This window comes from Hypanus sabinus, chromosome 6 (genome assembly GCF_030144855.1).
Source record: "Hypanus sabinus isolate sHypSab1 chromosome 6, sHypSab1.hap1, whole genome shotgun sequence".
Taxonomy (NCBI): domain Eukaryota; kingdom Metazoa; phylum Chordata; class Chondrichthyes; order Myliobatiformes; family Dasyatidae; genus Hypanus; species Hypanus sabinus.
Window position 1 is genome coordinate 126,307,700 of NC_082711.1, and position 18,864 is coordinate 126,326,563.

The window sequence follows — 18,864 nt, forward strand, 5'->3', positions numbered from 1 at the left end:
CTCTCAGGAATATGTGCTAAATTGTGTATCCTCCAAGTCAGAGTGCTACCCTGGCATCAATCTCACTAACAACTAAGGACATACTGAAAGTAGAGAGACACTTCGAAGCCTACTAACACCAAGTCTTCAGCTCCTAGGATTTCCACTAAGGGAAGATGCTATAAAAGACCTTAAATCAGCCACTGACCTTTTGGGAGAGTATGGTGAAAAATAACATTTTCAAACTCAGAAATCCAGTAGTTCAGGTATGAGCAGAGAAATAGTTAAATGATACACATTGATTATGTGTCAATGTGCTGAAGATGTTCAGCCCACAAAAGGATACAACTCTGTATTATGTACCATAAGATTCAGCATTTCAATTACATCCTTTAGCAAATCTTGTTTTGACCTACAAAATGGGATTTATACATTCAACTCAGAGCAACTAAGATTCAGTCTTGTTTTCGCTTAAACTAAGAGAAAATAGATGTGGGATAAAAGGCAGGAACAAGGTTTCCAGAGGTTGAGGACAACACAAATGGAAGTCCTATGTCCTATGAAAAGATTCCAATTGAATTATGCAACAGAGGCTGGATATCACTAGCTCCCAGTCACTCACATTCAAGGTGTAAGCAGATTGAAGTGGCCTACCTGAATTAAGACAGGAAGAGAAGGAAAGCCCATCAGGTTGGCTGTTGAGGAGAGGATGTCCAACAGGCTAATACAAATCACACAGGCCTCTGCCTCTTCTGTGGAAGAGAATAACCGAGCATCTGCCTGATGTAAGTAGGAATACAGTGGCTTTTCAAACTGTACAATAAGATGGGTCTGAGTTTATAAACTGATACTGGGCTATTAGCACCTGGACATCATCACACAAAGTTAACATTTTTCAGACAGATGTTCCCTCAGAAAGGAACAGAAGAATGTACTTTAATATAAAAAACATTTTTAAACAGACATATTATAAAGCTAAAACATCAGACCATTTTATCTCTTTATATAACAAATTAAATTATTGATTTTGAATGATTACACATAAATAAAGACAATGAAGGCCAATACTGTGTTTGTATAAAAGATATTTACTTCAATTATCACACCTAGGGTGCTAGTGAATAATACATCATGTGAGTTTCATACAGTGATATTGCTTCTCCATATTATATAAGGACTGTTTACAGTGCTGAGAACAAAGTATGCAGTATGACTAATCACCAGAGACAGAGAGAAACCTGATTAGAGAGAGCAGATTTCATTTCTGCCAGCCATATAGAAAAGTTTTGACCAATTCCTAATACCAAGAAAAACAACTATGAAATGTGGATCACAGTGAAAAATGGTTAGCATAAAGTCATGTGCACAAGAATGACACTTTGTTTTGGTCATCTGGGTTTATCATTGTGAACTTTCTCTGTGACTGTGAATAGAAAAAGTCTAAAAATCATCTAAAATTTTCAGTATATGATGGCATTAATAAACGGAATACTGTTAAACTGTAAGACATCACAAAACTTTTGGGGAGTGGGTAAAGACAATAAGCTTATTAAAATTGTCCAGGTAGGTATGTCACACAAGTGTGCTGCTGTAGTACATGGGGCAGTACAGAAATGGTCCACAGGTGGTTAATAGTTATTGCACAGATGGTAATGTATAATTCCATGGATTTCCACCACTCTCCCCAACAAAATGGAAAAAGGTTTAATGAGCGGTCTCTTTCTACTTACTATTGACCAATTTGATTTAAAGGGGGCTCTAGGAGGCTGGAGCAAAGATTAAAACTATTGTCTCACCTCAACTTAGAGAACCATGATTCAGACATGTGCTATAGAAATTAATGTTGTTTAAGTGCTCAAGCTCAAAAGGCAGAAGTGAAACTTATTTGCCATAGTCAAAGATAATCTATTGCTGTAACTCCAAAACTGAAAGCTGTACATGTTGGAAATCCAAATAAGCCAAAAGCACTCAGCAAGTTAGTCAGTATCTGAGGAAAGAAAAGACTAGTTACATTTTATTATTGAGTTGTATAAATAGGTGATGTTGCTTTGTTTGTTTTCATGACTCATTGGCTGGACTATTTAACAATGGGATCATGTTCTATTTCATTGCAACTGAGATCATCTCTCACTGCACTGTAGCAAATACAACCAGCCACAAGACTGGACAGTCCACCTCTGACACTAAGCAAAAGGCATGACTTTCCATTGCTAACATAACTGTAGTGTCATCACTAGGCACATTGTAAGAAAGGAAAATATGAGGGAGAAGAATGTCACTTTCTCTCAGAATATCACCCTTACATATCAATATTCATGGTTCTGGATGTCCATTACAACCTTCCTTCTAGACGCAATATTAACATATTTCAGCCTGCCCTCCTTTGATGGTGATCATTTTCACTTTTCATGAGGACAATAGACTAATGCTTTCAATCCATCCAGACTCTGCAATTGCTCTACCTGAAAGTAAGATACAAGGGGCATTTTTCAGAGCATTTAAGCAACGCTCAGAGTGAGGAGTGACATGATATATGTCTTAACACAAATAAATAATCATAATCTCCACTTGTAAATTAAATCCTAGACACTTTCACACGATTATCACTTCTTATTTCTTCTCCAAATCTTGAGACTAAGCTGAGCCACAATTTCCATGTTGCAAGAACAAGTCACTAATACTTGTATGGTATCCCAACTTTAATGAATTATCAACAGAGTATGTTCTGATTTCTACATTCTAGACCCTGCAGCTCTGAGTCACAATCAATGATTTCTCAGCAAAAAGGAATTTTAGTAGTTGTCCGACAAACTGCCACTAGTTAGCATATCGTCCTAAACACGATTTTCTTAATTGCATTCTCTCAGCAGCTGATCAGACAGGAATTCATGAGATTCACTGTTTAAGTTACCAAGTCAAAAGTACTCTTAAGTGTGACTTCTGGATTGTCTGATGCTAATCTGTGAAAATGCATCTTTACTTGAGCATTATACATTATGTCTTTCATCTCACTGATGACTTGCTTTGTCTTTCTCCTCTTGCTCAGCTGAAGGAGCATGGGGGATCAAGACAAAACAAAAAAAATCCAGAAAAACCAAACCAAGCACTAAATTTTCAAGAAACCATCGAAAACTGTAATAAAAATACCAAGTGTAACAACAGGATATTCTAAAGGGGGAGGGGGAACAGCCAGAAGTTGTGGTGCATATTGGCACCAAAGACATGGGCAGAAAAGGGGAAGAGGTCCTGTGCAGTGAGTTTACAGTTAGGTAAGAGGCTGAAGAAAAGGGCCTTCAAGATTGTAATCTCCACATTACTCTCTGTGCCATGGGCTAGTGCAGGTAGGATTGGGGTGACAGCATGGATGAATGAGTGGCTGTGGAGATGGTGTAGGGAACAGGGTTTCACGTTCGTGGATCATTGGAAACTTTTCTGAGGAAGGAGTGACCTGTACAAGTGGGACAGATTGCACTGGAGGGGAACTAATACCTTGGCTGGGAGGTTCACTCATGCTACTTGTGAGAATTTAAACTAGTTTTGCAAAAGGCTGGGAAGGAAGGAAGGAAGGACTGGTAGATGTCAGGGGATGTATTGAAAGACAAAATTTAAATAATAGGTATTATGAGTCAGATAGTTTCAAGTGTGAGCTAGGGTTATGGGTAAGAGTGATGAAGATGGAGCACGGATCAGTACATGGAATTATGATGCTGTTGCCATTACTGAAACTTGGTTGAGAGAGAAGCAAGAATGGGCAATTAATGTACCAGGTTTTCGAAGTTTTAGAAATGATTGAGGAGGAGGTGAAAGAGGGGATGGAGTTGCACTACTAATCAGAGACAATATCACAGCTGCACTCAAGACATAATGGAGGGGTCAGACACTAAGTCCATTTGGGTGGAACTCAGGAATACAAAGGGTGCAATCACACTGATGGTATTGTACTACACAACCCCTAAAAGCCACCTGGACATTTGAGCAACGGATATGTAATCAGATTAAAGAAATGTGTAAAAACATAGGGTTTTCGTCATGGGGAGCTTCAACTTCCGAAATAAACTGAACCCTTCTTAGTGCAAGGAGTTTTAATGGGGCAGAATTTGTTAAGTGTATCCAGGAAGGCTTTTTGATTCAGTATGTGGATGGTCCCACGAGATGAGGAGTCGTACTTGACCTGGTGTTGGTTAATGAGCCTGGCCAGATGACTGATGTTTCAGTGGGTGAGCAATGAGGGAACAGTGACCACTATTCCTTAACCTTCATGATGGCTATAGATAAGGATAAGTATGGTCCTTGCAAGAAAATTTTATACTGCAGTAGGCCAAATTATAAGGGCATTAGGCAGGAACTAAGAAGCATTAATTGGACACACCTTTTCTCTGGCAAGTCCATATATCAGTCACATGGAAAGTGTTTAAAAATCAATTGCATGGAGTACAGGAAAGGTATGTTCCTGTTAGAAGGAAGGACAGGAATGGAAAAATAAGAGAACCCTTGGATGTCCAGAGAGGTGATGAATTTAGTCAAGACAAAAATGTTAAAAAGTCTGTAAAGCTTCAGAAGTCAGGATCAGATGAAGCATGTGAGTAAACAGAAGCTAGAAAAAGAAATAACGAAGGGAATTAGGAAAGCCAGGAGGGGCAATGAAGTACTTCGCAAGTAGGATTAAGGTGAATCCCAAGGCATTCTATACATACATCAAGAGTAAGAGGATAATTAGGAAGAGGATGGGACCACTCAAGGATCAAGGGGGTAACATTTGCTTGGATGCAGAGAATATGAGTAAGGTACTTAATGAGTACTTTGCTTCAGTATTTACCAAGGAAAAGGATATGGAGAACCAGATCAGTGCTGAGTTAGGGCATTTAGAGGTCAAGGAGGAGGAAGTGTTGGGCCTCTTAAGGAGTATTAAAGTGAATAGATCCACAGGAACTGATGGGATTTACCTCAGGTTATTGAAGAAGGCAAGAGATGAGATTGCTGGGCCTTGACCAGTATTATTGTGTCCTCTTCAGCCACGTGAGGTCCCATAGGACTCGTGAGTGGTTAATCTTGTACTTCTACTTAGAAGGGAACCAGGGAAGATCCTGGGAACTACAGAGCAGTGAGTTTCACATCAGGTGTAGGGAAATTGCTGGAGAAATTTTTTAGGGATGGGGTATATGAGCATTTGGAAACTCATAGCCTAATTAGGGAGAGCCAGCACAGCTTTGTATGGGGTAAGTTGTGCTTTACCAACTTGATTGAGTTTTTTAACAAGGTGGCAAGAGAGGTTGTTGAGTGGATGCTGTCCATATGGATTTCAGTAAGGCATTTGACAAAGTCCCTCATGGGAGGCTAATCCAGAATATTAAGATGCATTGGATCCATGGCGAATTGCTGTTTGGATTCAGAACTGGCTTGCACATGGAAGAAAAAGGGTAATGGTTGAAAGGAGTTATTCAAGATGGAGATATATAATTAGTGGAGCTCCACAGGGATCTGTGATGCATGTAATTGACCTTCATGAAAACGTAGATGGGTGGGTTAGTAAATTTGCTGATGATACCAAGATTGATGGAGTTGCAGATACTGTAGAAGTCTGCAAAGAATACTGCACAATATAGATCAGTTGTAGATGTGGGCTGAGAAATGGCAGATGGAGTTTAACCCAGAAAATTGTGAGTTGTGTTCCTTGGTAGGAAAAATGCAAGGCCCTTAGTGTTGCTGAGCAGAGAGATCTTGGGGTCCAAGTCATAGGTCCATGAAAGTGACTACACAGGTCAATAGATAGGGTGGTTAAGAAGGCTTATGGAATGCTTGCTTTTATTAGTAAGGCGGTAACATTAGCAACTTTATTAAACTTTGGTTAGGCCACATCTGGAGTATTGTGTACAGTTCTGGCTGCCCCATTATATGAAGGACGTTGAGGCTTTGGAGAGGATGCAGAAGTAGTTCACCAGGATGTTGCCTGGTTTATATATGCTATCATGAGAGACGAATAAACTTGAGCTGTTTTCTCTGGAGCATCAGAGGCTGAGGGGAGATCTGATAGAGGTTTACAGAATTATGAGAGGCACAGATAAAGTGGATAGAAATTATCTGTTTCCCAGGGTTGAAATGTCTAATTCCAGAAGGCGTGTATTGAAAGTGAGAGGGGGTAGGTTTAAGGAGGATATGAAGGGTAAGTTTTTTACTTAGAGAGTCATAGATGCCTGGAATGCATTGCCTGGTACAGTGGTAGAGGCAAGTACATTACAGACTTTTAAGACACGTTTGGATAGGCACATGGATATAAGGAGGATGGCGGGCGGGGGGGGGGGGGGTGTGGAATACAGACATGAAAGTAGGAGGGATCAGTGTTTGGATGTTTTTGATTAGCATTTTTAACTTGTTTGGTACAACACTGTGGGTCGAATGGTCTGTTCCTGTGCTGTATTCGTCAATATTCTATGTTCTAATGAGCAATATCTACAGTTTTGTTTTTAATCCCCTGCTATGACCTCAGTTTTAAATTAAAATAACTCAGTAAATTTTGGGTGAAATTTGAACATAAATCTTAATGTAAGCAATACGGGCACCAGCAAGACACACACTGCATTTTAACCATTATTAAGTATACCCTCCTTAAATTGTAAGTTTAATGCAGCCAGCTAGTTTCCTGACCATACAAAAGCTTTGTCTTTGGGACAGGAAGGAGATGAAACTTAGTTAAAAACACACACATAAAAAAAGCATGACCTAAATTGCTAGATGTTTTCTGATCAGTCTGGGATTCTTCACAGGCAAAATGGAAGAAACAAACAGCCTTAACAGAAATGGCTGACAACACTTAGTGGAGTTCAATTTACTTTTCTTGCTTAAATGGCTTGGCTATTATTTGGAACTTCGTTGGCTACCAACACCACTGGTCTCATATATGATCAAAATGCTGTCACTGATTTCATTCACTCATAAACTACAAAGACTACTTCAGCAAGGTAAACTGCGTTGATGCTGAGCATGAAGCTCAGTAGAAAATGAAAATCACATAAATCAAAAAACGTAATGCCCACAGGAAAAGAACTCTACATTTAGGGTCAGAATATGTATTGTACAGTACTAGTTGTTACGTATAGTAAGTATAGTACTATGTACATAATATTTATTATAATGCACATGTGGTACTAACAAAACTTTTAGATAGCTATAAAAACCTCTACGGACCAGTGACTTTTAAAGAATGTAACAGGTTCAAGTTATTTGAGCAAAACTTCTTAAGAATTCAGAAGGTCAAGCAGCATCTGTGGAGGCTGAGGAATTGTTGATATTTTCAGTTGAGACACCTCATCAGAACTGAGTGTAGTGGGGAAATAGCTGCTATGAAGAGACGAGTGGTAGTTGTGAGACAGAAGCTGGTGGCCAACAGATAACATGGATGCAAACAAAGATCTGGAGAATTCACAAATAAACAGGGAAATACTGATGGATTGTCCCATCATCCAGCATGTGTAGTCACTTAAATTTCCATCTGACTTAGTCTTGTCTAACATGGATAGTTTAATCTGTAACTGAACTAGCCCAGGTCACAGAAATATGAAGCTAAACAACTGCAGAAGTTGTGTTCAAATATTATGCTGAGCAAAATCAGAAAAGTATTCCAAAAACTTTATTAAATACCAGAAATAATCCTTCATAAATAAGCAAACAACAAAACACCAGCTTAAAACACTGCATTAAAACTCACAGCAGCAGGTCCTACAGAAAGTAAAAAAGTATGTTGATCATAAAAATTGGAGCTATGACTGAAGGGCAGATTTTGTGAATGCAGAAAATAATTAGGGGAGAGCTGGATTTTGAGAGAAAAATCAGTTCCTGATGAGGAACATAATGACGTGCATAAACAAAACTTATGAGCCAACAGAATGATGCAGAACCCCATGGAAAAGAGTAACAAGACTGTAAGCAGACAAGGTTTCTAAAATCTGCAGCTGAAGCGCACAATGGACCAAAGCAGAGGAATTCAAAAGGAACAGGAATGCTTCTACTCTCAGATGATGACTGACTTCTTATACATTTCCAGCAGTATTAAAAAACCCTTTAATTCAGCTTAGCTTTCACACCCATTATTCATGCTTTAAACTAAATCAAGGAACCAACCTAAATCCACATGGTGTACATTTACTGATGAGAATCGCTGTTAAAGTGTACCTGCGGCACACAAATGAACCCAAATATGCTTTACATTCTGTGAATTTTATTGATACATTCATGCAGAGGAATGAATACAACAGGAAATAGAGGGAATGAAACAAATCTTCAAAATAAATAGAATAGCAGTACTCAGGGAAAGGAGGAAAGGATTGTTTTACTTTTAGAATGCATAGCTAAAGGTGGTAGTTCTTACAGATTAGAATAGGGCAATAATAGAATAGAAAACAGAATGTGGGTATAAATAAGTAAAAGGTAAAATGGGGCTAAAAGAGTAAAACTCAACAGTTAGTATCAGAGGGAGATTGCAGACTGGCTCTCTCAATCAACCCAACGTGACCTAACATGACTTGCCTATGAAGATGAGAATATGGGCAAGGTCCTGCCTGTCCTGTAGAGGATAATGAATCAACCCTAACATTGCACACCAAAGATTTAGCATCCAATAACAAAAGAGAAAACACCAATATAATAGGTGATTATCATAAAATAATATTCTTCAGATCAACTTTGGCAGTGATACTACGTTCATAGTTGAAACAAGATGATACAAAACACAAAAATATCTGTTCCATTTCCTTATTTTAAGTAATTTTGTTTTGCCACTATCCAGCTGGGAAAAAATGAGATTTAACCAGTGAACTTTTCACTGCATCTGTGTTTTATGCATTTAATGATGAAACACATACAAGGGAGGTTCTTAATTGATGCTGGTGAATTAGAATTGCATGTTAATTACATATATTAGTGATGCTACTTTATGAACACATTATACTGAATGCAAAACTTGAGTTCTCTTTATGACAGAGAATACTTTGCTTGATGATGTCTTCTAACATTAGTTAAAACACATGATTTACATAATGGAGGAATTAGAAATAATAATTGTGAAATTTATTGACAAAAGCTCTACAACTTTTTTCGAAGGTTCGAAATAGATCGGATCAGTAGAAGTCTGCTATTAGATGATACATTTAAATAATAAATTTATCCCAAACTTTAGGAAGTAAATGGAGACACACTCTCAATGTTGTTAGAAATTTAGAGATTTAGCAAAAGAAATTGTTGTATTCTTTACTTTTGAAGGATTTAGTATAAATGGGGCAGATTGCAGATATTTTGAGATGTACCCTACACAAAAATTCTGAAATGTTTGAGAAATTTTCATAGAAAAGATTTGGTAGTAAAAGATGGCGAATTCCCAGAATTTACGATCAAAGATTTATTTACAAATGGAATTTCATCACAGATTTTCTGAGCTGCAGTGCTTATCAATTATAATTAGATGTGGAAAATTGAGTGCATTTATACTGTTGTACAGCAAAATGATTTCAAACATCTTTTGAAGAGTCATCGGATAAAAGTTCAAAGGAAACATTTGTACAAAATTACTGCTAAAAATTAAGGAATGTTAATATTGCTTTTTATAATAGTGCTTTTGAGAGAAAATATGCTGATGACCCTCCATTTATAAGGACTTATCACAATAGATTTTAAAAATATATTTTTTGTAAAATATACTGCAAGTGCTTTAGGGAATGTACTCTACTTTTATCTTTTTTCCACTTGTGCATATGTTTCTGGGAGCCAATTCAGTGTCTGCAATCACAGTATCTAAGATTATGACAGAGTTAGACTTATATTCTTTCCATAATATCCTACCCAAGGCACACAAGAGTTCAGCTCTGTTATTTCCAGTTATTTATACTGGCTCCGAATGTTAGCATCTAATGTTAGCATCTGCGATACATAAATTGAGCAGAGGTTCACAGGAACATGTTTTAATCACCAAATTTTAAGGTGGCTACGTAATGGAGAAGGTAACCTCAGAAGATTTAGGTGCAAACCTACCCATGGAAAGTTTAAGATAGCCTCTTATTGTTCTTATGGGTCAGAAATGGAATGTATGTAGACAATCTCAAACTTGTATCTGCCACATAGGGCTTTGCAACACAAACCTTCAAAAATTTAGTGACAGCCTTCAATGTTTTAAATAGAAATAGAAATCGTGCATACAAAGAGTACTTGTTATAAATTGTAAAATTTAGATTGATTTCCAGAGTTTCTGTAGACAAGAAATGTTGCCCAACTACAGAATCAAAATATAAAAGGTGGCAATTAAAGATGGTAGGACTATCACTGGTTCTAACCATTATCTTGGAAGGGAAGGTGCAAAAGAATGATGCACATAATAATTGCAGAGATTTAAGAATGAATGTATTTCTTTATCAGGGACAGTATCTCAAATCTCTACTGCCTTCTGTCTTAATGCTAAATGATACAATGTTGCCAATTCATCTAGTCCTTTATCACTCAGGAGAACTGAAACATTTGTATGCAAAATCAACAACTCCAAAATATATTACAAGCTTGTAAAATATAAGGCCCATAATTATTTACATGAAACAAAGAACCTGCAAAATACACACTGTAAGATCACAGGCTATAATTGCCTTTACTCTAACTGGGCTATAAAGATGATTAAAAAGGTGGCTGTCTAGAAATGAAATTAAGTTTACAATTATCTTAATAAAATTATATAAAACAATTTCAATTGAAGCATCAATTTAGTGAATGGTGACTGGTTGAAATTTCAGGGAAGATGAACACAATCAATGAATTATTTCAGAGATCAAATGAAAAGTACTTGATTTTCCAGCCAGTCTGACCTAAATTTCAAAGGAATAAATTACTTGTGTTGCCAATACAGAACGAAAATAAATGTTCCTATCATTCTCAGAATTTCAACTCAAAATTATTTACAAAAAAAGGATAAACCTAAGGCTATTTGACTGAGGATAAGTTACTTTAAAATCACCAGAATTAACTCAGATTATTAAGTTGTTTATATGCTAAGTTTTGCACATCAAAGAATTGATCTGTTTTTAGGGACTGCCCATTTCCTCAGGCAGTAATTTGTACTTTGTAGTTATTAACTCAGATTTATGTACAGGATATTATGATCACTTCTTAGGAACTTTATTTGTGAACATTAGAAGATTTCTAATATGTGCTACACTCTGCATCATTATGAATGATTATATGATTCTATAGTTAAACACCAGTGTCAACAAAGGAACAAAGCCTACAGATAACATTACAAAACGGAAGCTTAGAATGAAAAATAATCAGTGTCCGCCTGGTAAATATACTGCTTTTGACAAAACTTTTTTAACTGTTCTATATAGGCTGACAGCAAACACTGTCAACATAATGTACAGACGCATTACCTAACCAATCTCTGAAAAAATGCCATCTTTCAAGATCATTCCAAGAATTACCATTAACTTTGTCACAATGACTATGGAACAATTTTATAGCTAATCCCAAACCTCCAGTGTGGATGGATTCCTAAAGAAATTTCCACCACTGCAAACATTCCTAGGATTAGGTTATTTTGTTCTGAGAAACAAAATCAACTTTGAAGCTTCAAGTTATATCAACATCAATTCTCATGTGTTCCAATTGAGGTTTAATTTCCTGAGTTCTCTAGTATAAAGATCACATTGCAAAGTGAACTGTTTCGAGAACAGGTACACATGCTTGAGGTAAGATTTAGACAACAGATGGACAGATTATTGTCTCAAAAATAGTTATGGTATTTTATAAAATGTTTTCATTTATCAAAGTTACCAAAATGAGAAACATTCAGCTTGCCATGCTACTCCCACAAACTCTTGCTTTCCAACAGTTCAATCTCAGGCATGAAGTGTGAAAATAATCCAGTTGACTGAAACGATGGGGTGATCACAAATTTCTGGTATTGGACAAAGCTCAGGTTATGCAGAATGGTAAAGAGTAGGAGGGATTGCTATTTAATGCTTGTGTTTGAGAGAATAGTGTTGAAAAAACTGCCAAAGTTAACATCAATCCTTCGGAAGCCTTCCATTTCATTACTAATTTTCTCCTTACACCACTATCTGATGAAAGCACGAATAGCACAGAACACTCACATCTTATTAAAAGGGAATATGACTATTGCCCATAGGTTGTCAGTTTTATGGGGCTTTGCTAAGAATAGTGGTGAAGCTACATGACAAGTAATCCAGCAATCAGTCAGTAATCCCAATTATTCGGTAGAATTAAGTCAAATTCCACTGTGACATATGGTGAATTTAAGCTCAGCTAATTACTTAAATCACATTCACAAAGAGGATAATATCAAATGTCAACTAGTTGAGTCAAATAGCCTCTTCATAAATCTTTACTTCCAAGGATTCACGTGTCACCCACTGCTCGATGGCACAATGTTAAATGGTTACCCACTTGGAAGGAGAGCAGACCTCACAGCAGACCACGGGAAATAACTTGTTTCTTTCACCTTTGGAAAGCTGAGGAGATCAAGAAAAAAAACATATGGAAACTACCCTTGGTGGTTTACCAGTAATTACCTATTATACGCCATCAGTGGGTGAAAGATATGAACTGGGTGATTTTGCACTCATGCCTGTAGCAATAGTGGTATCTCAGGGATCTGGTTTCACATAATTTTCACAATTCATCTTTTACAGCTTAATGTTGAGGAATGCTCTCTGGTGGGCATGAATGCTGGAGGATTTCATTCTAATTTACTGTCTTGCAGCCTCCTAGAGCCCTTCTCTATGACTAGCTGGAGTTGAATCAGAACCATAAGTACACTTAACAGCTAAGTGCTCAATCAATATGCAATGTATGATTTTTTATGTAAGAAATATATGATTATTTAACATATCATGCAGATAATGTAGCTTTCCCTATAAACAGTCATAATCTGCTACAAAAACTACACACAACACGCTGTGGTGCAATATCAGGTATATAACTCCTCAACCATAATTATTATAGAAAACAGAGTTCATATATTATAATTAAAATGACAGGTTATGATTGTGCTACACAGATACTTCAATGGATTCTGACCTAAAAGACCAACACAAAAATCATGATGCAATTTACACTGTGGAACAAACTCTAATCAATAATCTGAAACTTGTAAGATGTCAAGGAGCCAATATTTATCCAGTGAAACTTGTAAAATATCCCAAATACTGCCGGCAGTCTGACCCTTTAGAACAAGACTTGCTCCCTTTCATCACCTCCTAACAATGGATAGAAAAAAAATACCACACCTATAAATAAGCACAAAAATATTCTGGTATACTGAAATACTCTACTGTTAGTTTTAATAAAAGATATGGCAAGAAAAAATGTAACTTGTGACAAGCTAATTCATACAAACTCTATTGATGCCATAGCTTATTGAGGAAAGGGTGGCAGTATGCACTCTAAATGTGCATCGGTATGTATGAAATCAGCCAGACCTAAAAACTTACACACATACAAACTTGTCCTCACACACACTCTTGCACACAAGAAGACAATAATATGAGGTCTGATCAGCGTGCTTTGTGGTTTAGAGGTTAAAAAGCAGGTTATAAAATATCTAGGTACAGATCTTGTCCTGATTTGGCCTAAAATGGAGTGTATTAAACAAACCCTGGCCTGCAGAGAAACCAGAGTTAGTTAAAGCTATGAAACAATGTGCACTACATATCATTATTCCAAATTCACATACAAGGAAACACTAACTCACCTACCACATCTTTTTGACAAATCTTTTTTTTACATAACCTTTTTTTAAAAAATAAGTGGGCTAAATGTGTTCTTCTCTTTCAAAGTTTAAAACAGCAAGAAATCTCAAAATATCTAAGAAACCAAACTAGTGTGTTTAGAGTCAGATGACTGTGCAATCTCTCAGTGGCAACTGAACAGCTATAAAATTCTAGTCATTTGAAAACTCTCCAATTCTTTTTTTCTGCTTAAGAAGTTGATAGTGTAATATCGCTCTGCTGCCATTTAATGGCTAGGAGATCCCCTCATTAGCCGATGGTTGCCGCTGCTTGAAGCCCACTTGGCAGAGGGGGAAGGCAAAGCTGTAACAGTTAATCCCAAACAGTTTGAAAATCAGTCATGACACAAAAACACTTCAGGGTACAAAAGCTTAACTGCATGTTTCAACTCTGGCTTTGAAAATGCTATGATGAACAGAACTTAATGCTCTCCTTTCTATATGCACCTTGGCCTATGGCATTTTTGCCCCGTGGCCTGCAGGGCATTAAGTGCGTAACAGGATAAAATGAGTACAGAATGTCCGAGGTTTCTCAATATGTAACTCTCGGGAGTTGTGCATAATTAATAATTTAATCTCAAAATTCCCATTCAATGGGCTCTTCCCGACTTGCAGCCTTCTCCAAACGATGGATAATATTGTTCAAGTTTGCTGCTTTCTTACGCCTTAAGCTGTTCTCTCTCAAGCTTGTTTTTTGGGCAGGTGATGCTGTGTCAGAAAAATTGAACAGCCGTTTCTGAAAGCCTGCAGCGGAAGAGGATGAGGAGCCTCCACAGGTGGTGCTCTGCTCACTGCTCGCCTGCTGCTCTGAAGAGGTATCTTCTTTCAAATCTCGGGAGCTCTCCCCTACAGTTGCTGATGTGGAGGCCGATGAGGTAGAGTTTTCCTCTTCTACAACTGACTGCACTAAAGACGGACTTTTCCGGAACTCTTCCGAGGATGCTTCCTGTTGAGATCTCTTGTTTCGACCTGGATGCTTTAGGGTACTCTCATCTTCACTCTCAGCATTTGGAGATACCATAACATCTTTTTCTGACTGGGACAATTCCTTTTTGTCATCTTTAAGGTCAACCTGCACAAAAGACTCTGCATCCTCATCACAAAGTGACTCTACCTGCCCTCCCTGAGGGCTCACACGCCCAGTGCTATAATTTTCCACTCCCATGACATTTTCCTTTTCTTCAGCCACCACATCCAAGTCTCCTCCATCACAGCTCTCCCCTTCTGAACTGTGACCTGTCCTACTTCCTCTGACAGATGGAGAGCCACCGGATCCTGTCTGACCTTGAGACCCTGCCTGTACTTCCTCAATGAACAGCTCCCTTCGAATTCGGGACCTGCAATATAACATAAAATAAATCATTAGATCATTCCAGAGGTTTTCTTTCTACTTTTTATTATACTTACACAACACCCAATAGATATTAGAAGGTAAACAAACTCATACGTTAAATTACGTAGAAGAGGTGAGAATCCAGAAGGATTTAAGTCTGGAAATGTCTTAGGAGGGGAAGCGATGAACTGGATTTCCAGATAAGTGCCAGGAAACTCGCCAACAAGAATGATAATTCCTCAGTTGGCATTGATGTACGGCATTCAGGTTTAATCCGGGATGGGAGACACAAACTTGCGGTCAAATGTTCAAATTGAGTCATATATGTTAAAGAAAATATGAAAAAAAAACTGCAGATGCTAGAAAAAAGAAATAAAACAGAAAATATTGGAAATATTCAGCAGATCAGGTAAGGAGATAAAATAATAGACAATAGGTGCAGGAGTGGGCCATTCAGCCCTTCGTGCCAGCACCACCATTCAATGTGATCATGGCTGATCATCCACAATCAGTACCCCGTTCCTGCCTTCTCCCCATATCCCTTGACCCCGCTATCTTTAAGAGCTCTATCTAACTCTTTCTTGAAAACATCCAGAGAATTGGCCTCCACTGCCTTCTGAGGCAGAGCATTCCATAGATCCACAACTCTCTGGGTGAAATAGTTTTTCCTGAACTCTGTTCTAAATGGCCTGCCCCTTATTCTTAAACTGTGGCCTCTGGTTCTGGATTCCCCTAACATCGGGAACATGGTTCCTGCCTCAAGCGTGTCCAATCCCTTAATAATCTTATATATTTCAATCAGATCCCCTCTCATCCTTCTAAATGCCAGTGTATACAAGCCCAGTCACTCCAATCTTTCAACATATGACAGTCCTGCCATCCCAGGAATCAACCTCATGAACCTATGCTGCACTCCCTCAATAGCAAGAATTATCTTCCTCAAATTTGGAGACCAAAATTGAACACAGTACTCTAGGTGTGGTCTTACCAGGGCCCTGTACAACTGCAGAAGGACCTCTTTGCTCCTATACTCAACTCCCCTTGTTATGAAGGCCAACATGCCATTAGCTTTCTTCACTACCTGCTGTACCTGCATGCTTACTTTCAGTGACTGATGAACAAGGATACCTAGATCTCATTGTACTTCCCCTTTTCCTAACTTGACACCATTCAGATAGTAATCTGCCTTCCTGTTCTTGCCACCAAAGTGGATAACCTCACATTTATCCATATTAAACTGCATCTGCCATGCATCTGCCCACTCACCCATCCTGTCCAGGTTACCCTGCATTCTCCTAACATCCTCCTCATGCTGCCACCCAGCTTTGTGTCATCTACAAATTTGCTAATGTTACTTTTAACCCTTTCATCTAAATCATTAATGTATATTGTAAATAGCTGTTATTATTTTATATTATATTTTTATATAATTACATAATTTTATAAAATTATTTTATATTAAAATAAGCTTGTTAAGCTGCAGGGATAGTGTGGGGAGAGAATGTCTCTGTTATGACACCCTTCTGTTGAAGGGTTTCAGACCTGAAATGTTAACTTTTTCTCTTCCCACGGATGCAGCCTGACCACCTGAGTATTTCCAGCTTTTTGTTCATTACTTCACAATTTAAATTTCCTTTTAACTCCCTGTGCAATATTGACCTGGGACACGAGATACTGTGTCTTTTTTTTAACTGCAGATTACATGCATCAAACAAACCAAAGTGACACCTTTCTGATTCCACATCTTGGTGATTTTGAAAGATACTGCCCTATTAATTATTTATCACTTTATATCACTTGGTTAAAGGAAAACTCTCTAGTAGCAATCAGACCAAACATAACCATTCCACTCATTTGAGATCAAAAGAAGGTAAAACATTGCATGCAACTGAGAAAGATACAACCATTTGTAAAGGTATGCAAGAAAATAGATATAGGTGCAGAAGGACACACAGCTACTCACGCATGTTCTTCATTCAGTAAGACTGTGGCTGATCTCAGCATTTCCCTAAATTTCTGTCCCAACCAATCCCTTTGACTCTCGCTTTCCCTGTAGTCTTAAAAATATGTTAGCCTCAGCCCTGAAATACTCAGTAACTCAGTATCTACAACTCTCTGGCAAATAGAATTCCAAAGGTTCCCAGCCACACAAAATAATAGTTTTCCTTAACTAAATCTATGCTTATTTTCCCTCCCCTCTGGATTTCCCTAGCAGGAGGCATGTTTTCAGTTTTGTGCAGCCAAGCACCAATTCTTTGGAATAGCACATTCCATTGGCAGAAACACCGACTCCATTCAAGAGCAATTCTTCACTCAACTGAATTGACACTTCACTTCCTTCTGCACTTTATATTTAGATCTGACTTCACCAATATCCCTGGCAGTCCATTCCAGGGTCTAGGGTAAAAATCTTTCCACATGACATTGTTGATACTTAATGCTAATTATCTCATAACTGTATCTTCTCGTCCATAACATTTCCTCTAGCAGGGACAAGCTCTCAATATATTGATAATCATGATTTCAAGTCACTGAATCAAACCCCCTCACAACCTCCTCTAGTCTAAGGTGAACAACTTAAGCTTCCCTTGTCTATTTGCATGACTGAAGTCCCTCTACTTTGGAATCTTTTCTGTGAATCCCTTTTCCACCCTATCCAAAGTCACCATGCTTTACCTAAAGTGTGGCTCCATAACTGACATCATAAGACCATAACATAAAGGAGCAGAAGTTGGCCATTTAGCCCATTGAGTCTGCTTCACCATTCAATCATGGGTTGATCCAATTCTTCCAGTCATCTCCTCTCCCCTGCCTTCTCCCCATACCCTTTGATGCCCTGGCTAATCAAGTACCTATCTCTGCCTTAAATGCACCCAATGACTTGGCCTCCACAGCTGCTAGTAGCAACAAATCCCACAGATTCACCACCCTCTGACTAAAGCAATTTCTCCACATCTCTCTTCTAAATGGACGTCCTCGAATCCTGAAGTCGTGCCCTCTTGTCCTAGATTCCCCTACCATGGGAAATAACTTCGCCTTATCTAATCTGTTTAGGCCTTTTAACATTTGGAATGTTTCTATGAGATCCACTCTCATTCTCCTGGACTCCAGGGAATATAACTCAAGAGCTGCCACACGTTCCTCATAGAGTAACCCTTTCATTCCTGGAATCATTCTCGTGAATCTTCTCTGAACTTTCTCCAGTGTCAGTATATCCTTTCTAAAATAAGCCCAAAAATGCACTCGACACACATTACTCCAAGTGTCTTCTCATGAGTGCCTTTTTGAGCCTCAACATTACAACCTTACTCTTATATGCTATATCTCCAGAAATAAATGCCAAAAATGCATCCACCTTCTTCACCACCGACTCAACCTGAAGGCTAACCTTTAGGGTATCTTGCACAAGGACTCCCAAGTCCTTTTGCATCTCTGTATTTTGAATTCTCTCCGCATCTAAATAATAGTCTGTTTGTTTATTTCGTCCATCAAAGTGCATGACCATACACTTTCCAAAACTGTATTTTATTTGCCACTTCTTTGCCCATTCCCCTAAACTATCTAAGTCTCTCTACAGGCTCTCTTGTTTCCTCAACACTACCCGCTCTTCCACCTATCTTTGTACCACTGACAAATTTAGCTACAAATCCATTAATCCCATAGTCCAAATCATTGATATACATCGTAAAAAGTATTGGTTCCAGCACTAACCCTTGTGGAACTCCACCGGTAATTGGCAGCCAGCCAGAATAGGATCCCTTTATTCCCACTCTCTGTT

At 38.1% G+C, this 18,864-nt stretch overlaps 1 protein-coding gene across 8 annotated transcripts in view; it reads right to left on the reverse strand.

Annotated features, from left to right (window-relative positions):
- LOC132395815 (protein CASP-like) overlaps positions 1-18,864 on the reverse strand; it is a 739,549-nt gene that overhangs the window by 122,890 nt on the left and 597,795 nt on the right. For 3 of the 8 annotated variants that reach the window (XM_059972894.1, XM_059972895.1, XM_059972893.1), the window contains one exon: positions 1,052-15,090. The exons of 3 other annotated variants lie outside the window; for them this stretch is intronic. In XM_059972894.1, coding sequence (XP_059828877.1) covers positions 14,331-15,090 — 760 coding nt within the window. In that variant the 3' untranslated portion in view covers positions 1,052-14,330. Of the gene's footprint in view, positions 1-645; positions 760-1,051; positions 15,091-18,864 lie in introns of those variants that run through there. 2 more of the 8 variants (XM_059972898.1, XM_059972896.1) reach the window with 2 other exon arrangements.